The following is a 25,864-nucleotide window of genomic DNA, read 5'->3' on the forward strand; positions in this document are numbered from 1 at the left end:
TTCATTTCATCACTTTATTTATTCTGTTTAGCCTTCAGAGGTGAATCTGTTCAGGTAGAGAGCTGTAGCAGTTCTAAACCCATCAGGTTTTTAGTGCATCTTTGGTAGTGATAGTTGCACCTGCTTGTGTCTCAGTGCAGTAGTGTCAGTGTTAAAGTCTCAGTGTCGTTTCAGTCAGTCCTCCTGGAAGTGTGTGCAGCGTCACTGTTGTATTAGCATTGTGTGTGAGCTTGTCTGGGACATTTCAGCGTGGAGTCAGTGCTGCAGTCTTAGTGTGTGTAAGTGGGCGCAAGGTCGGTGTTGTGGTCTCAGTATTAAGTATCCCAGGCGGTGTGTGTTGGTGTGTGAGAGAGAGATGGAGAAGGCTCGAGGCTGGTTGAGCTCTAACATGAAGCCTCTCTTCAGAGAACGTCTAGCAGAGTGTATGGGAATCTACATCATGGTCGTGAGAACACCTCTGCTGTATGCAACCTGACCGAAACCATCAACCACAGCCATTTTACTTTCTTTTTCATGCTTTATGGTCCTGGGATGTTGTGTTGTGTCTGTCCAGTTGTTTGGCGTTATCATGACACAAGGCGAGATTCCGATGCAGACACAGGAGGCAGATGGTTGGAGTCTTACAGTGTTAATTCATCCAAAAGGAGTAGGCAAGAGAATGGTCATGGACAGGCAAAAGGTCAAAACCAGTTCAGAGTCCAGGAGGTACAGAGTGGCAGACAGACTCGTGGTCAAGGCAGGCAGAATGGTCAGGCAGGCGTGTACAAAGTCCAGAAACAGGCAAGGGTCAAAACCGGGAGGACTAGAAAAAGGAGAAATGCAAAAAGCAGGAGAACGGGAAAACTGCTGGTTGACTTGGAAACAGACAAGACGAACTGTCACCGAGAGACAGGAAACACAGGGATAAATACACTGGGGGAAATAAGCGACACCTGGAGCGGGTGGAGACAATCACAGGGACAGGTGAAAACAGATCAGGGTGTGACAGGCGTAGGCACCATGGCCCAAACCATCACCAGTAGGAACGTAAAGGGTGATACCTGTCCGCTAACTTTGCCTTTGTCTTCGCCACCAGCTTCGACATGTACATCACACGAGGAGTGTCGAGTAAGGACTGAAACCTACTTTAAATAACAGTGCAGCTTTTATTGTTTCATTGATTATCTAAAAAAAAAAAATCCTCTACAAAATCAAACCCATTTTGTAGATTGTTGAAAAAAAATTCAAATGTATTTTATAAAGCCCTTTTTACATCGGCAGTCGTCACAGAGTGACACCGTTGTGGATATGTTGTCTTGTGGTGTTGTATGGGATAGTGATGTGTGTGTGTCCTCTCTCTGCTAGGGGCCCAGTTAAATCCTGCGGTGTCCTTCAGCATGTGTGTGTTGGGCAGACACCACTGGAGGAAGTTTCCCTTCTACACTGTTCCAGTTGATAGGCTCATTCATGAGGGCTCCCCCATCGCTCTCTCCCTCTCTCTCTCCCTCCCATCGCTCTCTCCCTCTCTCTCTCTCCCTCTCTCTCTCCCCCATCACTCTCTCTCTGTCTCTCTGTCTCTCTGTGTGTTGGTAGATACCATTATGAACTACTGCCAGGGCAACCTCACAGTGACAGGTCCCACTGCCACAGCCCAGATCTTTGCCAGATACCCTGCTGACTACCTCAGCATCTGGAACGGTTTCGTAGACCAGGTGAACAGAATGGATTCAATTGTAATAGAATAGAATAGAATAACAATCTAATCTAGAATTGAGTAAATTCAAAGCCACAAAGTCACTATAAATCACTTTCCCTCTCCTCCATTCCTCTTCTTCTCCTCCTTCTCCCCTCCTCCTCTCCCTCTGTCCCTCTCTCCCAGGTGATAGGTACAGCCACTCTGCTGGTGTGTTTGTTGGCCCTGGGGGACCAGAGGAACAGTGTGGCTCCTGCCCACCTGGAGCACCTGATGACGGGGCTGGCTGTGTTTGTCATCGGCCTGTCCATGGGGGGTAAATGTGGCTACCCCCTGAACCCTGCCAGAGACCTGGGCCCCCGGGTCTTTACCTACCTGGCTGGCTGGGGAGGAGAGGTGTTCAGGTGAGACAACACCCACCACCTTTTGGCATTGATCTCCATGAAAATGCACTACTCATCACATACTCGATCTACAGACTGTGATGGACCAACTGATTACTGAGGAGAAATATGTTGATCTCTCTCTCTCAGTGCTAGCAGGGGTTGGTTCTGGGTGCCCCTGGTGGCCCCATTCTTGGGGGCTATGGTAGGCGAGGCTCTGTACCAGCTCTTCATTGAGCTGCACCACCCACCACTGCAACTGGAGTCCGATGGGCTCTGTCTGGAGAACAAAGATGGCGCCCGGTCTGGAGGCAATGGAATTGGGCCTGAAGTCATTCCCCAAGGACATACGATCTCAATCTCTAGCTGTTATACAGCAGGACTTAGAGAAGGCTGCCCATCTGGAGGAGAAAGTCAGCCATCTTCTCTGTCCTCCTCTGCTCTCTCTCTCTCTCTGTCTGTGTTCTCTCTTTCTCTCTTTCTCCTAAACTTGTTCCTCCACTTCGTCCTTCTACCTTGCTTCTGTCCTTGTCAACATATCCCTACATTTTCCCCTCTCCTGATTCCTGCTTTAGTAGCCTATTGATTTGTAATTTGATGACGAAGAAAGGTGTGTGTGTTTGAGGAATATGGTTGTATGAGAGTGCTTATTTGTACAGCTTTGGCCATTGTAGTCAAAAGTTGCAGTGTATGTGTTGAGATTGTTTTGGCCTGTGAGTTCAGAATAAATTAAATATAAAATATTGATTTGATTTGTAGCTATGAATATCAAAAGCTGGAGAAAAAAATCGCTGCAGCTTTGGTGCTGATGTTGCGCCCCAAAATATAGTCTGTTGCTGTTACCGACCAGGGACAGCAGGGGGCGCTATGAGATAAATAATAAAAAGCACATGGCTGAAAGGCTGTTGTTCAATAATAACCTTCAAATGCAATATTGAGGCGGGAGGTTTTGTGAAATTATGGTGACAAAAAAGGAACACTCAAAAGTTCCCCAAACTGTAATAACTAGATGTCGACATTGTTGAATAATTAAAATAAAATAAAAATATATCTCCCTGAGATTACATAGAGGATAGTATGTTTCCTCATGAGATTATATTATAGCAATTGCTTGAATATGCGTATGAAGGTGGTCGAAGTAAACATCGCCCCTCCTTCCTGTTTCTCTCCCTGTCTGGAGAACAAAATGCTCTTTCACCTCGCCAGCATGTCTGTGTATCAGCACCGCGCATCCACAGTGCCTGCCTGTATCCTCTACCTCCGTGGCCTTACAAACAAGGGCAGGCGTGTCCTCAACACTCAAATAACAGCCTGAACCCAGCGAGAGGACTTGGATGTTGCTGACAGAAATGTGCACATAGCGTGGACTTGAAAAGGTAGGTTCCCTAGCCAGCTAGTCGACAAATGTAGGCTAGCCAGCTAAACAATTTAATGTCAGGTTCTTTGTTTACCTCGCAGAGATTTTGATTGAGCTAATTTAGCTAGCCATTTAACAATGCATTATAATTGTTGCCTGCACTTCAAATGTTCTTGCCACACCTGTGTACAAACTTTTACCTGTATTGGCCAAACTTTTGTTCGATAACTTGTGAATAATTATGGGGACCTTTGTTGAGTTATTGTGCTTTATACTGACTGCAAGTATACATCTCTTCCTGAATAAACTTAGCATACGCTATGCTATAAGGGCTATAGTAACTACCTAGTCAGATTTATTACCCCCTTTACTATTTTTTGCTATTGATACTGTTAACTACTTGAACTAATAACTATGTTATTACATGCTAATAATATCACGTTATGTATCTAATTTGGTTATTTAGGCAGTGTTTTTTATATATATTGGGTCAGTAGGTGAATCATGGTAATGCAGGGATTGGTTGCTTTAATATCCTCAAATTCTTATATGTCAGTCTCCAGTGAGAGTTGAGCGGAATTCTGAGCAGCAGCCAAGAAAGGTGATTAGATATTCAGCATGTCCCTGGTGTTACCACTCCCCTGTCTGCCCTCCTTCCTGCCTGCCTCATACTGGCCCTGCTTCCCTGCACCCCTACCTGCCCTTCTACTTCCATTCCTTCCTGCCCTCCTGCCACCCTGCCTGCCTGCCTCATACTGGCCCTGCTTCCCTACATCCCTGCCTGCCCTTCTACTTCCATTCCTTCCTGCCCTCCTGCCACCCTGCCTGCCTGCCTCATACTGGCCCTGCTTCCCTGCACCCCTACCTGTCCTTCTACTTCCATTCCTTCCTGCCCTCCTGCCACCCTGCCTGCCTGCCTCATACTGGCCCTGCTTCCCTGCACCCCTACCTGCCCTTCTACTTCCGTTCCTTCCTGCCCTCCTGCCGCCCTGCCTGCCTGCCTCATACTGGCCCTGCTTCCCTACATCCCTACCTGTCCTTCTACTTCCATTCCTTCCTGCCCTTCTGCCTGCCTGCCTGCCTCATTCCAGTCCTACCTCCCTGCCTGCCTCATTCCGGCCCTACCTGCCTCATTCCGGCCCTACCTGCCCGCCATAAGGGCACTGCAGTCCACAGGGTTATACAAGGAGCCTGAAGGAGAGTGGGAAAGGGAGGGAGGGCTGGTAGTTTCTGTTCATTTCATATTGTTTCATCTGGCACTCAGCCCAAACCATTCGCTTGTCCTGTTTTGATCTGTAAATATACAGTGGGAGAAAAAGGAGGAAGGTTATGAGTGGAGAGAAGAGAGCAGAAAGAGACAGGGGATTGGTGAAAGAGAGGTAGGTATGGAGGGAATTGGTGAGATGAACGGAGAGGTATAGGAGATGGGGGAGAGAGGAACAGAATGTACACAGAGAGAGAGAGATAGAGACTGGTGTATGTTTCTGAAAGCTGATCTGTCCCACTCAGAGAGCAGTTCTTTCTGTGGACTATTGATTTAAGCCCGACCACCATCTCCCTCAGTCTACCAGCTCTGGAACCCTAGACGTTGCCTGTAGATACAGACCTAGGATCAGTTTACCATCCCCTAATCCTAACCCCAACCATAGGGATCAAAATACAAAAATCATTTCATCCACCCTTTGTTTTCTTACAGTATCAGTACAGATGAAGGAAAGGAGATGAGGAGACCACTTAACAGTATTAAAGCTTTGACACAAAACAGTTCTAAACAACAGTTCTAAACAACAGTTCCAAACAACAGTTCCAAACAACAGTTCCAAACAACAGTTCCAAACAACAGTTCCAAACAACAGTTCTAAACAACAGTTCCAAACAACAGTTCTAAACAACAGTTCCAAACAACAGTTCCAAACAACAGTTCCAAACAACAGTTCTAAACAACAGTTCCAAACAACAGTTCCAAACAACAGTTCTAAACAACAGTTCTAAACAACAGTTCCAAACAACAGTTCCAAACAACAGTTCTAAACAACAGTTCTAAACAACAGTTCCAAACAACAGTTCCAAACAACAGTTCCAAACAACAGTTCCAAACAACAGTTCTAAACAACAGTTCCAAACAACAGTTCTAAACAACAGTTCCAAACAACAGTTCCAAACAACAGTTCTAAACAACAGTTCCAAACAACAGTTCTAAACAACAGTTCCAAACAACAGTTCCAAACAACAGTTCCAAACAACAGTTCCAAACAACAGTTCTAAACAACAGTTCCAAACAACAGTTCCAAACAACAGTTCCAAACAACAGTTCCAAACAACAGTTCTAAACAACAGTTCTAAACAACAGTTCCAAACAACAGTTCCAAACAACAGTTCCAAACAACAGTTCCAAACAACAGTTCCAAACAACAGTTCCAAACAACAGTTCTAAACAACAGTTCTAAACAACAGTTCCAAACAACAGTTCCAAACAACAGTTCCAAACAACAGTTCCAAACAACAGTTCTAAACAACAGTTCTAAACAACAGTTCCAAACAACAGTTCCAAACAACAGTTCCAAACATGTCTCTATGCCAGTGGTGTAACACCAACCACTGTAGGAGACGTACCTGACCTATCAGCCAGAGGGCCAGTGTAACGCCTCACAGACACCTACTGTTAATGAGAAATGTCTAAATGGCATTTCCTCATTACCGCAGATGGACAGGTTCTGTTCTCTCTCTCTCTCTCTCTCTCTCTCTCTCTCTCTCTCTCTCTCTCTCTCTCTCTCTCTCTCTCTCTGTGTGTGTGGGTTGTGCATTCGTCTGTCTGTGTGTGTGGGTTGTGCATGCGTACGTCTGTCTGTGTGTGTGGGTTGTGCATACGTCAGTGCGTATGTGTGTGTGTGGCTGTTATAGAGGCATGTAATCTCAGTGAATTATGAGTCCTGTCTTACTATAGTCCTGGAGTCTGATGTCGGGGGATAGTGACCTCACACTGGCTGGCTGGCTGGCTGGCTGACTGGCTGGCTCTGGCTGGCTCTGGCTGACTGGCTGGCTCTGGCTGACTGACTGGCTGGCTGGCTGGCTGGCTGGCTGGCTCTGGCTGGCTGACTGGCTGGCTGACTGGCCGGCTCTGGCTGGCTGGCCGGCTCTGGCTGGCTGGTTGGCTCTGGCTGACTGGCTGGCTCTGGCTGACTGGCTGGCTCTGGCTGGCTGACTGGCTCTGGCTGGCTGGCTGGCTCTGGCTGACTGGCTGGCTCTGGCTGGCTGACTGGCTCTGGCTGGCTGGCTGGCTCTGGCTGACTGGCTGGCTCTGGCTGGCTGACTGGCTCTGGCTGGCTGGCTGGCTCTGGCTGACTGGCTGGCTCTGGCTGGCTGGCTGGCTCTGGCTGACTGGCTGGCTCTGGCTGGCTGGCTGACTGACTGACTGGCTCTAGCTCTCCCTAATGCTTTACCTTACTGACATTTCTTTACCCTTCATCACAATTAGCTCATTACTTAGATAGTCATCTGTTGATCTGAACTCAACCTCACAAGCAACATCCTTTTTACCTTGAGCCTTAGACTTGCTACTGTTTCAATGTTCTGTTGGATTTGTGTTCTGGTGTATCGTACCAACTAGTTCAGTAAACTAGTAAGAGAGGAAGGGTCTCTTGGGGTTAGTTCAGTTTGTTAGTTTCAGATTCACATACATCTGGTGGATGCAGATCAGTTGATATGTTTAAAGATCCCCTTTTCTAAACATATCCCCTGTGTGTCCGTACTCTATCAGTATGAGTGTTTCTCTGGCTTGGAGGAGAGATCAGTTCCTCTCTCCGTTTCTCTCAAGGCCTAACCCTGACTGTAACACCTGCAGCTCAGCAGTCACATTTACATGATAGTCATTTAACATGTTCTTATTCAGAGCCACTTAGAACACAAGAGAGTGGAGGGCAAAGCTGCTCAGATAGGCCCATATAATAAAGTGTCCTTGATAAATAGTGTCCTTGAGAAATAGTGTCCTTGCATTTCAAAATCAACAAAGTATTCCTTTTGAAACATAAGGACGCTTTCTTTGCATGCACATCACAGTAAGTGCATTCAAATAAGAGGTCTGAACAACAGACTTCACATTGTCTGGGTCAAAATCCTGCCATATCATTCAGGTCCCTCACTAAGTGTATTACCTCATGTCTGACTCTGAATACCCTGGATGTTGATGTTGTTTTTCTTTTGTTTTCCTCCTCCTCTCCCTCCTCCTCTTCTTCTCCTCCTCCTCTCCCCCCTCCTCTCCCCCCTCCTCTCCTCTCCTCCCCCTCCTCTCCTCCTGTAGACAGTCCCATGGGCCATAGTGGAGGGTCAACAACAGAGTGGAGATGTTCAAAGAGAGACCTCCTCCAGGTCAGTCACCTGTTCCAACCCTTTAATCCCAGCTGCTCTGCTGTAGTTGATGTGGTGTGTTAGCCCACCAAGCTAAAGATCAGGCTCCATGAGTCTTCAGGAGTCAGACAAGGACACTCATCCTGCTAGAGTAGTTCACCCAACCACCTCAGCTACCCTTCACCCTCCTTTGACCTCCTCCTCTCCACAACAACCCCAACCTACTGAGCTAAAGCCAAGAGACATGAGAGTCAGTCAGGGTTGCTTATCACTAACGTGTACTTCTTGTAGTATCTGATGATCATTTCCTTTAAAGGATCAATCTTTAATTGAAACAGTAGCAAAGCGGCACCCAGCCTCTGTTTTGGTAAAAATCCAGGGGTTGCGTTAATGCAGAATACTTTTGTGTTTTCTATGCATTTTCCACGCATACAAAAAAGATAAAACCCCCGGCACAGCCAGAAGAGGACTGGCCACCCCTCATAGCCTGGTTCCTCTCCAGGTTTATTCCTAGGTTTTGACCTTTCTAGGGAGTTTTTCCTAGCCACCGTGCTTCTACACCCGCATTGCTACCTGTTTGGGGTTTTAGGCTGGGTTTCTGTACAGCACTTTGAGATATCAGCTGATGTAAGAAGGGCTTTATAAATACATTTGATTTGTTAAGAAATATCTTGTTGCGTTTTGAAAACACAGATTTAACATTGTCATTTCTGCTCAGCATCAGACTCATTTTGTGCTTCAGTTGCACTTCTTCACTCGGATGAGAATTGACAAACAGGCGTTCTATCAACAGACAGTGTTCTGACTGATATGGTGGAACTTTTCTCTGGTACTTGTCTCGTTGGAGCCTAGTTTTCTCCTGTAAAATGCAAGAGGAACTTCAATCAAAACATCAGGACATGTAGCAGGCTACATTCTTTCTATGATAGACACTGTTCCTAGGCCATCTTTGAAAATAAGAATTTGTTCTTAACTGGCTTGCCTAGTTAAATAAAGGTCAAATAAAACAAAATGAAAATTTGAAATACGATGTCCATGCATCGTTTTTGCCAAAAATAGGTTGCTTTTTCATTGTAAGCTCATTTACTTGTGTGGCTGCTGCCAAATAGCTTTGCACTTCTGTTGTCTGATGACAGGGAAGCTATTTTCTGCTGAACGTTTTGTACTAATGTATTTTCTGTGTATGAAATATATAGCTTCACGTACCTGATCGCTCTGTTGAAGCAGAAAAACACTGCTGACTTTCCATTTAAAACACATATTTTTTGATGGTCTGTGTTTTGAAAATTGATGGACGGGCCTTGAGAAATGTAACCACTCTCAAATTCATAGAAAGAGGTATGGATGCAAGGACTGACCATCCATGATATCAAAATTATAGGTGTGTTTGTTTACATGTATATTGTTTACAAACATTGGGATAAAACAAAGTTATATTCTGGGTTCTGATGGGGTACGACAGTTGAACTAAGCTCATGAGGCATAGGATTCATTTGTGAGTCCAAAAATGGATGTAGCAACTCCACATGTTGTTGTGTCTCTGAGAATCAGACTGGACTTCCTGGACAGTGTTGCAGCAGACTCATGTCTCTGTCATGTGGAGACTGGAGTAGTGATAGTCTGGTAGAGGCTGTATTCAGAACAGTAGGTCAGAGAAGCAGACAGTAAGTACTGGAGAGGCTGTATTCAGAACAGTAGGTCAGAGAAGCAGACAGTAAGTACTGTAGAGGCTGTATTCAGAACAGTAGGTCAGAGAAGCAGACAGTAAGTACTGTAGAGGCTGTATTCAGAACAGTAGGTCAGAGAACCAGACAGTAAGTACTGGAGAGGCTGTATTCAGAACAGTAGGTCAGAGAAGCAGACAGTAAGTACTGTAGAGGCTGTATTCAGAACAGTAGGTCAGAGAAGCAGACAGTAAGTACTGTAGAGGCTTTATTCAGAACAGTAGGTCAGAGAAGCAGACAGTAAGTACTGTAGAGGCTGTATTCAGAACAGTAGGTCAGAGAAGCAGACAGTAAGTACTGTAGAGGCTTTATTCAGAACAGTAGGTCAGAGAAGCAGACAGTAAGTACTGTAGAGGCTGTATTCAGAACAGTAGGTCAGAGAAGCAGACAGTAAGTACTGTAGAGGCTGTATTCAGAACAGTAGGTCAGAGAAGCAGACAGTAAGTACTGGAGAGGCTCTAAGCACATTCAAGTTGTTTCTGGAATTGCATGACCAAGCCAAGGTCATCTGCCGAATGTGTGTGTGTGTTTACTTTATGACACAGTTCAACAGCGAGGGAATGTTAAAAGCCTTTTTATGGATCTGTGGCAGCACGTGTGTGTGTGTGTGTGAATGTGTGTATAAATCAGACAGAAGTGTGTGTTTAGCAGTCTGGATGTGTCCTCTAATGCCACGAGACTCCCCTCACACTGCACGTGCCCAGAACTCTTTATCCCCGCTGCAGTCTCCTCTCCTCTCCCATTCCTTACCAACTCTCAGGCAACTGGGCTGCTGTGAGAGTCACCTTGGCTCCATATGCCAGCACAGCTGCATCTCCCTCCTCATGGCTAGATCCAAGATGGCACCCAGTTTCTCCCTGCAGTGACCTGCTTCTCTCACACCTCTGCAGAGGCAGTTGCCCTGACAACATCAACGACAGCCTGCTATTGGTTCAAACCCTCTGCAAACGGACAGCCTTGGTGATTATGTAATGCAGAGACAGCTTCTCTGTGTTATTGTGAGGAGGACAATGTTTATGTAATTGGTGCCAGGGAAGGCAGGTCCAAGGAATTGATTAGGCTACCCAATAATGCAGTAGCACGTTGAAGATGTACTGCATCCAATTCCCAATATCATCATATGATCACTTTATTACAGTGTCGTGTAATGTTATTTAACATTACTAAAGTTAATCAGCGGAATCAGAGTGGTGTAATGTTATTTAACATTACTAAAGTTAATCAGCGGAATCAGAGTGGTGTAATGTTATTTAACATTACTAAAGTTAATCAGTGGAATCAGAGTGGTGTAATGTTATTTAACATTACTAAAGTTAATCAGCGGAATCAGAGTGGTGTAATGTTATTTAACATTACTAAAGTTAATCAGTGGAATCAGAGTGGTGTAATGTTATTTAACATTACTAAAGTTAATCAGTGGAATCAGAGTCGTGTAATGTTGTTTAACATTACTAAAGTTAATCAGCGGAATCAGAGTGGTGTAATGTTATTTAACATTACTAAAGTTAATCAGCGGAATCAGAGTGGTGTAATGTTATTTAACATTACTAAAGTTAATCAGCGGAATCAGAGTGGTGTAATGTTATTTAACATTACTAAAGTTAATCAGTGGAATCAGAGTCGTGTAATGTTATTTAACATTACTAAAGTTAATCAGCGGAATCAGAGTCGTGTAATGTTATTTAACATTACTAAAGTTAATCAGCGGAATCAGAGTCGTGTAATGTTATTTAACATTACTAAAGTTAATCAGTGGAATCAGAGTCATGTAATGTTAATCAGTGGAATCAGAGTCGTGTAATGTTAATCAGTGGAATCAGAGTCGTGTAATGTTATTTAACATTACTAAAGTTAATCAGCGGAATCAGAGTGGTGTAATGTTATTTAACATTACTAAAGTTAATCAGCGGAATCAGAGTGGTGTAATGTTATTTAACATTACTAAAGTTAATCAGCGGAATCAGAGTGGTGTAATGTTATTTAACATTACTAAAGTTAATCAGCGGAATCAGAGTCGTGTAATGTTATTTAACATTACTAAAGTTAATCAGTGGAATCAGAGTGGTGTAATGTTATTTAACATTACTAAAGTTAATCAGTGGAATCAGAGTGGTGTAATGTTATTTAACATTACTAAAGTTAATCAGCGGAATCAGAGTGGTGTAATGTTATTTAACATTACTAAAGTTAATCAGCGGAATCAGAGTGGTGTAATGTTATTTAACATTACTAAAGTTAATCAGCGGAATCAGAGTGGTGTAATGTTATTTAACATTACTAAAGTTAATCAGCGGAATCAGAGTGGTGTAATGTTATTTAACATTACTAAAGTTAATCAGCGGAATCAGAGTGGTGTAATGTTATTTAACATTACTAAAGTTAATCAGCGGAATCAGAGTCGTGTAATGTTATTTAACATGACTAAAGTTAATCAGCGGAATCAGAGTGGTGTAATGTTATTTAACATTACTAAAGTTAATCAGTGGAATCAGAGTCCTGTAATGTTATTTAACATTACTAAAGTTAATCAGCGGAATCAGAGTCTGTAATGTCATTTAACATTACTAAAGTTAATCAGCGGAATCAGAGTCGTGTAATGTTATTTAACATTACTAAAGTTAATCAGCGGAATCAGAGTCCTGTAATGTTATTTAACATTACTAAAGTTAATCAGCGGAATCAGAGTGGTGTAATGTTATTTAACATTACTAAAGTTAATCAGCGGAATCAGAGTCGTGTAATGTTATTTAACATTACTAAAGTTAATCAGTGGAATCAGAGTCGTGTAATGTTATTTAACATTACTAAAGTTAATCAGCGGAATCAGAGTCGTGTAATGTTATTTAACATTACTAAAGTTAATCAGCGGAATCAGAGTGGTGTAATGTTATTTAACATTACTAAAGTTAATCAGCGGAATCAGAGTCCTGTAATGTTATTTAACATTACTAAAGTTAATCAGCGGAATCAGAGTCTGTAATGTTATTTAACATTACTAAAGTTAATCAGTGGAATCAGAGTGGTGTAATGTTATTTAACATTACTAAAGTTAATCAGTGGAATCAGAGTGGTGTAATGTTATTTAACATTACTAAAGTTAATCAGTGGAATCAGAGTCGTGTAATGTTATTTAACATTACTAAAGTTAATCAGTGGAATCAGAGTCGTGTAATGTTATTTAACATTACTAAAGTTAATCAGCGGAATCAGAGTGGTGTAATGTTATTTAACATTACTAAAGTTAATCAGTGGAATCAGAGTGGTGTAATGTTATTTAACATTACTAAAGTTAATCAGCGGAATCAGAGTCGTGTAATGTTATTTAACATTACTAAAGTTAATCAGTGGAATCAGAGTGGTGTAATGTTATTTAACATTACTAAAGTTAATCAGCGGAATCAGAGTCGTGTAATGTTATTTAACATTACTAAAGTTAATCAGCGGAATCAGAGTGGTGTAATGTTATTTAACATTACTAAAGTTAATCAGCGGAATCAGAGTCGTGTAATGTTATTTAACATTACTAAAGTTAATCAGTGGAATCAGAGTCGTGTAATGTTATTTAACATTACTAAAGTTAATCAGCGGAATCAGAGTGGTGTAATGTTATTTAACATTACTAAAGTTAATCAGCGGAATCAGAGTGGTGTAATGTTATTTAACATTACTAAAGTTAATCAGCGGAATCAGAGTGGTGTAATGTTATTTAACATTACTAAAGTTAATCAGTGGAATCAGAGTGGTGTAATGTTATTTAACATTACTAAAGTTAATCAGTGGAATCAGAGTGGTGTAATGTTATTTAACATTACTAAAGTTAATCAGTGGAATCAGAGTGGTGTAATGTTATTTAACATTACTAAAGTTAATCAGTGGAATCAGAGTGGTGTAATGTTATTTAACATTACTAAAGTTAATCAGTGGAATCAGAGTGGTGTAATGTTATTTAACATTACTAAAGTTAATCAGCGGAATCAGAGTCGTGTAATGTTATTTAACATTACTAAAGTTAATCAGTGGAATCAGAGTGGTGTAATGTTATTTAACATTACTAAAGTTAATCAGTGGAATCAGAGTGGTGTAATGTTATTTAACATTACTAAAGTTAATCAGTGGAATCAGAGTGGTGTAATGTTATTTAACATTACTAAAGTTAATCAGTGGAATCAGAGTGGTGTAATGTTATTTAACATTACTAAAGTTAATCAGTGGAATCAGAGTCATGTAGCCTAAAGGTTCTATGGCATAACATTGTGATGAACCTACATTCAAACACTTGGTCTTTAGCCTGTTGAAAAGAAACACAACGTTCCATCATTAGACTTGGCGACAGGCTCTGATGAAGATGCTGCAGGTTCCAGTCATTTACGGTGCGGTAACGGCACCGTCAGCATCTCATTAATAGTGACATGAAGGCACCGCTTACAGCATCACAGAGAGAGTGGAGCTGGCAGCACAGCATCACAGCCAATGACCTCAGCGGTTCTGCAGCAGAGAGAGAGAGAGACGTGAGAGAGAGAGCGGGTGAGAGGGGGAGGGGGAGAGAAGCGGTAATGGTATGAGACGCTCCTAATCTATAACCGGAGACGCAGACGGGACAGGACTGGACTGAGTGTGTTCGGTGCAGCTCCCGGAGCATCTGTCTGTCTCTGCGCAAGATGCTCAGCAGAACCGGGGAAAACCGATCGGCCGATTAACTACGTTAGTCCCTGTTAGGTTAAGGAAGAGAGTCAGAATGACTATCCCCAAAGACATTCCTGAAAAGTGGTTCCCCATCGTTCTTCCACTGCAACAGAAGAAACAACAAGGACTAGATGCTGCTAAAACCAAGAAGAAGTGGACAGGTACTTCTGTCTGCCACTGTCACGTCAGTCATCTGTTTATATGCAGTGTGTGCGTGTTTGTTCATTGGATGGGGAAATGTGCTGTAGCTTCCATCTTTATGATTTATTGTGTTCTGACTGATGACAGACAGGATCTCCTTGCTATGTGAATAAACCATTCTACATCTCATCTGTTTGTCACTATTCAGTCCCTCTCATCCCTGATTTCTCACATCTCTGCAGTGTCCCCCATCTCCATCATTGTGTGTGTGTCGCTGTGTGTGTGTGTGTCTCTGTGCATGTGTCTGTTTGTGTGTGTGTGTGTCTCTCTGTGTGTGTGTGTCTCTGTGTTAGTGTGTGTCTGTGTGTGTGCGTGTGTGTGTGTGTGTGTCTGTCTGTGTGTGTCTCTGTGTGTGTGTGTGTGTGTGTGTGTGTGTGTCTGTGTGTGTCTCTCTGTGTGTGTGTATGTGTGTGTATGTGTGTGCGTGTGTGTGTGTCTGTCTGTGTGTGTCTCTCTCTGTGTGTGTGTGTGTGTGTCTCTCTGTGTGTGTGTGTGTGTGTCTGTCTGTGTGTGTCTCTCTCTGTGTGTGTGTGTGTGTGTGTGTGTGTGTGTGTGTGTGTGTGTGTGTGTGTGTGTGGTCTGTCTGTGTATGTGTGTGTGTGTGTGTGTGTGTGTGTGTGTGTGTCTGTCTGTCTGTGTGTGTGTGTGTGTGTGTGTGTGTGTGTGTGTGTGTGTGTGTGTGTGTGTGTGTGTGTACACATCCACCATCATTTGACCTTTATTTAAACCAGTCTGTCTGTTACTGTGTCAGTTTCATTGTTTTACCTTAAAATGACAGAAAAGAGACTACTCTCTATTTCTCTACCTCTCTACCTCTCTCTCTCTCTACCTCTCTCCCTACCTCTCTCTCTCTTTCTCTACCTCTCTCTCTCTTTCTCTACCTCTCTCTACCTCTCTCTCCCTCTGACTCTCTCCCTCACTCTCTCTACCTCTCTACCCCGCTCTCTCTCGCTCTCTCACTCTCTCTCTCTCTCTCTCTCTCATTCCACCTCTCTCCACCTCTCTCTCTCTCCACCTCTCTCTCTCTACCTCTCTCTCTCCACCTCTCTCTCTCCACCTCTCTACCTCTCTCTCTACCTCTCTTTCTCTCTCTCTGTCCTCATTACGTACTCTTCCTGCTGTACTTCAGTAGCATCTGGTTGAACAGTATTTATCAATTACCTAGACTTCTGTACAGAGCATGTCAGTCACTGGATGGAGCGACAGTTATTTCATTAATTGGCCTAACAGGTTCTCTTAAGATTTGCAAAGTAAACAATGGGACAATATCAGACAGACCGTCCTCAGGGTTCAGTTAGGGAACATCTGTCACGGTTGTCGTAAGGAGAAGCGGACCAAAGTGCAGCGTGTGTGTCGTTCCACATTTTATTTACACTGTGAAACTATGCAATACATAAACATAACTAAAGAACAAAACAAACCGTGACGCAGAGGTGAAACATACACTACTCAAAAACAATCTCCCACAAACCCAGGTGGGAAAAAAACCCTACTTAAGTATGATCTCCAATTAGAGACAATGAGGACCAGCTGCCTCTAATTGGAGATCATCCCAAGCAAAACCACAAAACTAGAACATGAACATAGGAATACAAAACATAGAAAACCACCCTCTGTCACGCCCTGACCTACTCTACCATAGATAATAACATCTTACTATGGTCAGGACGTGACAACATCTACAAGACCAGGCAGCAGAATACAACCCACTAGATAGAACGTTGAATGTGTGTGTAGATAGAATAGTGTGTGTGTGTTGGTGTGTGTGTAGATAGAATAGTGTGTGTGAATGTGTGTGTAGATAGAATAGTGCATGTGTGTTGGTGTGTGTAAATGTGTGTGTAGGTAGAATAGTGTGTGTGTGTTGGTGTGTGTGTTGGTGTGTGTAGATAGAATAGTGCATGTGTGTTGGTGTATGTGAATGTGTGTGGCCACGGGGTGAGTCGAAGAACTGGTGCATCAGGAATTTGTGGCAGGTGCCGTCATGTCTCGAGAGAGAAAGGGGAGAAGGGGAGAGAGTGAGAGAGAAGGAGAGAGTGAGAGAGAAGGAGAGAGAGCTCCCCTGTGGATCTGCCTCTCTCATGGTAACACAGATCCATGCATCATGCCTCCACTCACTCACACACTATCCTCTCAACAGGATGATAGTAGCTTGTACAATCCTCCAGGCCTTGCTGTTATGATCTATGATAAGTCTAACCTAGTTCCTATGCTGTAGATGTCCCTGTGTCCCAGTAAAGAGGTTTAAAGGCTGGATAATGGGCTGCTGTATTGTTCTGCTGCGTAGCTCTGAGAGGCACTGTGGCTGGAGGCTGGAGCGTTCTGCTGCGTAGCTCTGAGAGGCACTGTGGCTGGAGGCTGGAGCGTTCTGCTGCGTAGCTCTGAGAGGCACTGTGGCTGGAGGCTGGAGCGTTCTGCTGCGTAGCTCTGAGAGGCACTGTGGCTGGAGGCTGGAGCGTTCTGCAGCGTAGCTCTGAGAGGCACTGTGGCTGGAGGCTGGAGCGTTCTGCTGCGTAGCTCTGAGAGGCACTGTGGCTGGAGGCTGGAGCGTTCTGCTGCGTAGCTCTGAGAGGCACTGTGGCTGGAGGCTGGAGCGTTCTGCTGCGTAGCTCTGAGAGGCACTGTGGCTGGAGGCTGGAGCGTTCTGCTGCGTAGCTCTGAGAGGCACTGTGGCTGGAGGCTGGAGCGTTCTGCTGCGTAGCTCTGAGAGGCACTGTGGCTGGAGGCTGGAGCGTTCTGCTGCGTAGCTCTGAGAGGCACTGTGGCTGGAGGCTGGAGCGTTCTGCTGCGTAGCTCTGAGAGGCACTGTGGCTGGAGGCTGGAGCGTTCTGCTGCGTAGCTCTGAGAGGCACTGTGGCTGGAGGCTGGAGCGTTCTGCTGCGTAGCTCTGAGAGGCACTGTGGCTGGAGGCTGGAGCGTTCTGCTGCGTAGCTCTGAGAGGCACTGTGGCTGGAGGCTGGAGCGTTCTGCTGCGTAGCTCTGAGAGGCACTGTGGCTGGAGGCTGGAGCGTTCTGCTGCGTAGCTCTGAGAGGCACTGTGGCTGGAGGCTGGAGCGTGCTGCTGCGTAGCTCTGAGAGGCACTGTGGCTGGAGGCTGGAGCGTTCTGCTGCGTAGCTCTGAGAGGCACTGTGGCTGGAGGCTGGAGCGTTCTGCTGCGTAGCTCTGAGAGGCACTGTGGCTGGAGGCTGGAGCGTGCTGCTGCGTGAGGCTGCCAGTCCCTTGAGGCTGTCAGGCAGGGAGCTGTATAAATGCTTAATGGTCCTGGCTGAAGACGCACAATGGGTTGGACCGGGACAGGCTTGGCTTGGACGGCTTTGGCTGTGGCAAAATGGGTTTGGAAGAGAAGCTGTGGTTGGCAGGCCTGTATATCTCTATCTACCTGCCTGCCAGCGGGCAAATGGCTGTTTTGTGTCCAACCTACCTGTCTGCCAGCGGGCAAATTACTGTTATGTGTCCAACCTACCTGTCTGCCAGCGGGCATGGGGCTGTTATGTGACCAACCTACCTGTCTGCCAGCGGGCAAATGGCTGTTATGTGACCAACCTACCTGTCTGCCAGCGGGCATGGGGCTGTTATGTGACCAACCTACCTGTCTGCCAGCGGGCATGGGGCTGTTATGTGACCAACCTACCTGTCTGCCAGCGGGCAAATGGCTGTTATGTGTCCAACCTACCTGTCTGCCAGCGGGCAAATGGCTGTTATGTGTCCAACCTACCTGTCTGCCAGCGGGCAAATGGCTGTTATGTGACCAACCTACCTGTCTGCCAGCAGGTATGGGGCTGTTATGTGTCCAACCTACCCGCCTGCCAGCGGGCAAATGGCTGTTATGTGACCAACCTACTTGCCTGCCAGCGGGCAAATGGCTGTTATGTGACCAACCTACTTGCCTGCCAGCGGGCATGGGGCTGTTATGTGTCCAACCTACCTGTCTGCCAGCGGGCATGGGGCTGTTATGTGTCCAACCTACCTGTCTGCCAGCGGGCAAATGGCTGTTATGTGTCCAACCTACCTGTCTGCCAGCGTGCAAATGGCTGTTATGTGACCAACCTACCTGTCTGCCAGCAGGCAAATGGCTGTTATGTGTCCAACCTACCTGTCTGCCAGCGTGCAAATGGCTGTTATGTGACCAACCTACCTGCCTGCCAGCGGGCAAATGGCTGTTATGTGTCCAAACTACCTGCCTGCCAGCTGGCAAATGGCTGTTATGTGACCAACCTACCTGTCTGCCAGCGTGCAAATGGCTGTTATGTGTCCAACCTACCTGCCTGCCAGCGGGCAAATGGCTGTTATGTGTCCAACCTACCTGTCTGCCAGCGGGCAAATGGCTGTTATGTGTCCAACCTACCTGTCTGCCAGCGTGCAAATGGCTGTTATGTGACCAACCTACCTGCCTGCCAGCGGGCAAATGGCTGTTATGTGTCCAACCTACCTGCCTGCCAGCTGGCAAATGGCTGTTATGTGACCAACCTACCTGTCTGCCAGCGTGCAAATGGCTGTTATGTGTCCAACCTACCTGCCTGCCAGCGGGCAAATGGCTGTTATGTGTCCAACCTACCTGTCTGCCAGCGGGCAAATGGCTGTTATGTGTCCAACCTACCTGTCTGCCAGCGGGCAAATGGCTGTTATGTGACCAACCTACTTGCCTGCCAGCGGGCAAATGGCTGTTATGTGTCCAACCTACCTGTCTGCCAGCGGGCATGGGGCTGTTATGTGTCCAACCTACCTGTCTGCCAGCGGGCAAATGGCTGTTATGTGTCCAACCTACCTGCCTGCCAGCGGGCAAATGGCTGTTATGTGTCCAACCTACCTGCCTGCCAGCGGGCATGGGGCTGTTATGTGTCCAACCTACCTGTCTGCCAGCGTGCAAATGGCTGTTATGTGACCAACCTACCTGTCTGCCAGCGTGCAAATGGCTGTTATGTGTCCAACCTACCTGTCTGCCAGCAGGCAAATGGCTGTTATGTGACCAACCTACCTGTCTGCCAGCGGGCATGGGGCTGTTATGTGACCAACCTACCTGCCTGCCAGCGGGCAAATGGCTGTTATGTGACCAACCTACTTGCCTGCCAGCGGGCATGGGGCTGTTATGTGTCCAAACTACCTGTCTGCCAGCGGGCAAATGGCTGTTATGTGACCAACCTACCTGTCTGCCAGCGTGCAAATGGCTGTTATGTGTCCAACCTACCTGCCTGCCAGCGGGCAAATGGCTGTTATGTGTCCAACCTACCTGTCTGCCAGCGGGCAAATGGCTGTTATGTGTCCAACCTACCTGTCTGCCAGCGTGCAAATGGCTGTTATGTGACCAACCTACCTGCCTGCCAGCGGGCAAATGGCTGTTATGTGTCCAACCTACCTGCCTGCCAGCTGGCAAATGGCTGTTATGTGACCAACCTACCTGTCTGCCAGCGTGCAAATGGCTGTTATGTGTCCAACCTACCTGCCTGCCAGCGGGCAAATGGCTGTTATGTGTCCAACCTACCTGTCTGCCAGCGGGCAAATGGCTGTTATGTGTCCAACCTACCTGTCTGCCAGCGGGCAAATGGCTGTTATGTGACCAACCTACTTGCCTGCCAGCGGGCAAATGGCTGTTATGTGTCCAACCTACCTGTCTGCCAGCGGGCATGGGGCTGTTATGTGTCCAACCTACCTGTCTGCCAGCGGGCAAATGGCTGTTATGTGTCCAACCTACCTGTCTGCCAGCAGGCAAATGGCTGTTATGTGACCAACCTACCTGCCTGCCAGCGGGTATGGGGCTGTTATGTGTCCAACCTACCTGCCTGCCAGCGGGCAAATGGCTGTTATGTGTCCAACCTACCTGCCTGCCAGCGGGCATGGGGCTGTTATGTGTCCAACCTACCTGTCTGCCAGCGTGCAAATGGCTGTTATGTGACCAACCTACCTGTCTGCCAGCGTGCAAATGGCTGTTATGTGTCCAACCTACCTGTCTGCCAGCGGGCAAATGGCTGTTATGTGACCAACCTACCTGTCTGCCAGCGGGCATGGGGCTGTTATGTGACCAACCTACCTGCCTGCCAGCGGGCAAATGGCTGTTATGTGACCAACCTACTTGCCTGCCAGCGGGCATGGGGCTGTTATGTGTCCAACCTACCTGTCTGCCAGCGGGCATGGGGCTGTTATGTGACCAACCTACCTGTCTGCCAGCGGGCAAATGGCTGTTATGTGACCAACCTACCTGTCTGCCAGCGGGCATGGGGCTGTTATGTGACCAACCTACCTGCCTGCCAGCGGGCATGGGGCTGTTATGTGACCAACCTACCTGCCTGCCAGCGGGCATGGGGCTGTTATGTGACCAACCTACCTGTCTGCCAGCGGGCATGGGTCTGTTATGTGACCAACCTACCTGCCTGCCAGCGGGCATGGGTCTGTTATGTGACCAACCTACCTGTCTGCCAGCGGGCATGGGTCTGTTATGTGACCAACCTACCTGTCTGCCAGTGGGCATGGGTCTGTTATGTGACCAACCTACCTGCCTGCCAGCGGGTATGGGGCTGTTATGTGACCAACCTACCTGTCTGCCAGCGGGCATGGGTCTGTTATGTGACCAACCTACCTGCCTGCCAGCGGGCATGGGTCTGTTATGTGACCAACCTACCTGCCTGCCAGCGGGCATGGGTCTGTTATGTGACCAACCTACCTGTCTGCCAGCGGGCATGGGTCTGTTATGTGACCAACCTACCTGCCTGCCAGCGGGTATGGGGCTGTTATGTGACCAACCTACCTGTCTGCCAGCGGGTATGGGGCTGTTATGTGACCAACCTACCTGCCTGCCAGCGGGCATGGGGCTGTTATGTGACCAACCTACCTGCCTGCCAGCGGGCATGGGGCTGTTATGTGACCAACCTACCTGCCTGCCAGCGGGCATGGGGCTGTTATGTGGGCAACAGGGGTTAATGCAGACTGGCATCAGATTTATTTCAGACTCTGACCAAAGAAACAACACAATGACCTTCAGAGAGAGAGAGAGAGCTGGAGGAAGGAGAGAGGGAGGGACAGAGAGAGGAATAGAGGGAGGAAGAGAGAGATGTAGATAGAGAGAGGGATGAGAGAGGAGTGGAGGGAAGGGAAGAAGAAAGGGATGCAGCAGGGAGGAAGAAAGAAGCAGCAGATAGATAAAATGGAGAGAAAAGTCTGCATTACTGTAACACAATATTGTCATTCCATGGCTAACACTGACAAGCCCCCCCTGTCCCCCCTTCCCTTTCTCTCTCTCTTTCGTTCTCTCTCTCTTTCGTTCTCTCTCTCTCTCTCTCTCTCTCTCTCTGTGTAAGCCATTGCAGGTGTTATGAAGAGTTTCAAGCCCTTAGCTGGTGAATGTTAGCTGAAGCTTGCTGCCCTAACCCTAACATGCCCTAACACCTGGAACAGTAATCTAACTGACTGTAACACCCTCCTCTTAACACTCACAGATCTGACAGTATGAGAGTTGACACATTGTGAAGTGGTATAGCAGCCTACAGCTCTCATTCGATCTATAAATATGTAGGATCTTGATTTGATCACCCTGTTGCAGGAAATGCAAACTTGTAGGGTATTCAAGGTTTTAAAAGGCTTCTAAAGTTTGTAATTTCTACTGAAATATGTCAGACTTTATTTGCCCTAAAGAAAAATGTATCAACCCTTAATTATAATCCACATAATAAGTTACATTTCCTGTTGCTGCAGCATTATTTTCCTGCTGTGAGAAACTGGCCAAATTAAGATCCTATCTCTCACACTGACTGCCAGCAGTGTTGTGGTACAGCTCAAACTTCAAGCCTGGTGTGTCCTTAGGGCCTAGGTTAATATCTTCTTATGGTCCATCAACTGTTTATATAGGGCCTAGGTTAATATCTTCTTATGGTCCATCAACTGTTTATATAGGTCCTAGGTTAATATCTTCTTATGGTCCATCAACTGTTTATATAGGGCCTAGGTTAATATCTTCTTATGGTACATCAACTGTTTATATAGGGCCTAGGTTAATATCTTCTTATGGTCCATCAACTGTTTATATAGGTCCTAGGTTAATATCTTCTTATGGTCCATCAACTGTTTATATAGGGCCTAGGTTAATATCTTCTTATGGTCCATCAACTGTTTATATAGGGCCTAGGTTAATATCTTCTTATGGTCCATCAACTGTTTATATAGGGCCTAGGTTAATATCTTCTTATGGTCCATCAACTGTTTATATAGGGCCTAGGTTAATATCTTCTTATGGTCCATCAACTGTTTATATAGGGCCTAGGTTAATATCTTCTTATGGTCCATCAACTGTTTATATAGGGCCTAGGTTAATATCTTCTTATGGTCCATCAACTGTTTATATAGGGCCTAGGTTAATATCTTCTTATGGTCCATCAACTGTTTATATAGGGCCTAGGTTAATATCTTCTTATGGTCCATCAACTGTTTATATAGGGCCTAGGTTAATATCTTCTTATGGTCCATCAACTGTTTATATAGGGCCTAGGTTAATATCTTCTTATGGTCCATCAACTGTTTATATAGGGCCTAGGTTAATATCTTCTTATGGTCCATCAACTGTTTATATAGGGCCTAGGTTAATATCTTCTTATGGTCCATCAACTGTTTATATAGGGCCTAGGTTAATATCTTCTTATGGTCCATCAACTGTTTATATAGGGCCTAGGTTAATATCTTCTTATGGTCCATCAACTGTTTATATAGGGCCTAGGTTAATATCTTCTTATGGTCCATCAACTGTTTATATAGGGCCTAGGTTAATATCTTCTTATGGTACATCAACTGTTTATATAGGGCCTAGGTTAATATCTTCTTATGGTCCATCAACTGTTTATATAGGGCCTAGGTTAATATCTTCTTATGGTCCATCAACTGTTTATATAGGGCCTAGGTTAATATCTTCTTATGGTCCATCAACTGTTTATATAGGGCCTAGGTTAATATCTTCTTATGGTCCATCAACTGTTTATATAGGGCCTAGGTTAATATCTTCTTATGGTCCATCAACTGTTTATATAGGGCCTAGGTTAATATCTTCTTATGGTCCATCAACTGTTTATATAGGGCCTAGGTTAATATCTTCTTATGGTCCATCAACTGTTTATATAGGGCCTAGGTTAATATCTTCTTATGGTACATCAACTGTTTATATAGGGCCTAGGTTAATATCTTCTTATGGTCCATCAACTGTTTATATAGGGCCTAGGTTAATATCTTCTTATGGTCCATCAACTGTTTATATAGGGCCTAGGTTAATATCTTCTTATGGTCCATCAACTGTTTATATAGGGCCTAGGTTAATATCTTCTTATGGTCCATCAACTGTTTATATAGGGCCTAGGTTAATATCTTCTTATGGTCCATCAACTGTTTATATAGGGCCTAGGTTAATATCTTCTTATGGTACATCAACTGTTTATATAGGGCCTAGGTTAATATCTTGTTTTGGTAGGTCAGACAGGACTGTGTGTTTTGGTAGGTCAGATGGGGCTGTGTGTTTTGGTAGGTCAGATGGGGCTGTGTGTTTTGGTAGGTCAGACAGGACTGTGTGTTTTGGTAGGTCAGATGGGGCTGTGTATTTAGGTAGGTCAGACAGGACTGTGTGTTTTGGTAGGTCAGACAGGACTGTGTGTTTTGGTAGATCAGACAGGACTGTGTATTTTGGTAGGTCAGACGGGACTGTGTATTTTGGTAGGTCAGATGGGGCTGTGTGTTTTGGTAGGTCAGATGGGGCTGTGTGTTTTGGTAGGTCAGATGGGGCTGTGTGTTTTGGTAGGTCAGATGGGGCTGTGTGTTTTGGTAGGTCAGACAGGACTGTGTGTTTTGGTAGGTCAGATGGGGCTGTGTGTTTTGGTAGGTCAGACAGGACTGTGTTTTGGTAGGTCAGATGGGGCTGTGTGTTTTGGTAGGTCAGATGGGACTGTGTGTTTTGGTAGGTCAGATGGGGCTGTGTGTTTTGGTAGGTCAGATGGGGCTGTGTGTTTTGGTAGGTCAGACAGGACTGTGTGTTTTGGTAGATCAGATGGGGCTGTGTATTTTGGTAGGTCAGACAGGACTGTGTGTTTTGGTAGGTCAGATGGGGCTGTGTGTTTTGGTATGTCAGATGGGGCTGTGTGTTTTGGTAGGTCAGACAGGACTGTGTGTTTTGGTAGGTCAGATGGGGCTGTGTGTTTTGGTAGGTCAGACAGGACTGTGTGTTTTGGTAGGTCAGATGGGGCTGTGTGTTTTGGTAGGTCAGACAGGACTGTGTATTTTGGTAGGTCAGATGGGGCTGTGGGTTTTGGTAGGTCAGATGGGACTGTGTGTTTTGGTAGGTCAGATGGGGCTGTGGGTTTTGGTAGGTCAGACAGGACTGTGTGTTTTGGTAGGTCAGATGGGGCTGTGTGTTTTGGTAGGTCAGATGGGACTGTGTGTTTTGGTAGGTCAGATGGGGCTGTGGGTTTTGGTAGGTCAGACAGGACTGTCTGTTTTGGTAGGTCAGACAGGACTGTGTGTTTTGGTAGATCAGATGGGGCTGTGTGTTTTGGTAGGTCAGACAGGACTGTGTGTTTTGGTAGGTCAGATGGGGCTGTGGGTTTTGGTAGGTCAGACAGGACTGTGTGTTTTGGTAGGTCAGATGGGGCTGTGGGTTTTGGTAGGTCAGACAGGACTGTGTGTTTTGGTAGGTCAGATGGGGCTGTGTGTTTTGGTAGGTCAGATGGGGCTGTGTGTTTTGGTAGGTCAGATGGGACTGTGTGTTTTGGTAGGTCAGATGGGGCTGTGGGTTTTGGTAGGTCAGACAGGACTGTGTGTTTTGGTAGGTCAGATGGGGCTGTGGGTTTTGGTAGGTCAGACAGGACTGTGTGTTTTGGTAGGTCAGATGGGGCTGTGTGTTTTGGTAGGTCCGACAGGACTGTGTGTTTTGGTAGGTCAGACAGGACTGTGTGTTTTGGTAGGTCAGACAGGACTGAACAAGGCTGTTCCTCAGGAGGATGAGACTAGAGGGACTGACATGCATGCTGCTGCACAGGAAACCACTGGTGTGTGTGTGGTTGAGGGGCTGGTTATAGACTGGTCTGCTGACAGAGACAAACAGGAAGGAAGTTAGCAGGTGTGTGTACTGTATGCTTTTTTTCCGATTCCTCTGAAACAGGACAGGGGCAGTGTTTGCCTGACCTACCTGTGTGTGTGTGTGTGTGTGTGTGTGTGTGTGTGTGTGTGTGTGTGTGTGTGTGTGTGTGTGTGTGTGTGTGTGTGTGTGTGTGTGTGTGTGTGTGTGGTTTCACATTCGTGTGTTACACAAATTGATTGCAGCTGTGTGTATGCATGTTTTGCACAGATGGAAAGGTTGCTAGATTGAATCCCCGAGCTGACAAGGTAAAAATCTGTCGTTCTGCCCCTGAACAAGGCAGTTAACCCACTGTTCCTAGGCCGTCATTGAAAATAAGAATTTGTTCTTAACTGACTTGCCTAGTTAAATAAAGATAAAAAACGATATATATGTGTGTGGGGTTTCATATCATTATTATTAGT

At 45.7% G+C, this 25,864-nt stretch overlaps 1 protein-coding gene and 1 pseudogene across 5 annotated transcripts in view; both read left to right on the forward strand.

The window, feature by feature from the left end:
• The first annotated feature begins 220 nt into the window (after positions 1–220).
• Positions 221–2,649, forward strand: LOC106573805 (aquaporin-10-like; annotated as a pseudogene).
• Positions 2,650–3,168: 519 nt separating this feature from the next.
• LOC106595355 (phospholipid-transporting ATPase ID) overlaps positions 3,169–25,864 on the forward strand; it is an 85,619-nt gene continuing 62,923 nt past the window's right edge. For 3 of the 5 annotated variants that reach the window (XR_006769986.1, XR_006769985.1, XM_045718944.1), the window contains exon 1: positions 14,006–14,324. Coding sequence is in view for 2 of the 5 variants with exons in the window: in XM_045718944.1 (XP_045574900.1) it covers positions 14,216–14,324 (109 nt within the window). In the remaining 3 variants the exon portion in view is untranslated. Of the gene's footprint in view, positions 3,432–7,709; positions 7,778–14,005; positions 14,325–25,864 lie in introns of those variants that run through there. The other 2 variants (XM_045718945.1, XM_045718946.1) reach the window with 2 other exon arrangements.

This window comes from Salmo salar, chromosome ssa05 (assembly GCF_905237065.1).
Source record: "Salmo salar chromosome ssa05, Ssal_v3.1, whole genome shotgun sequence".
NCBI lineage: Eukaryota > Metazoa > Chordata > Actinopteri > Salmoniformes > Salmonidae > Salmo > Salmo salar.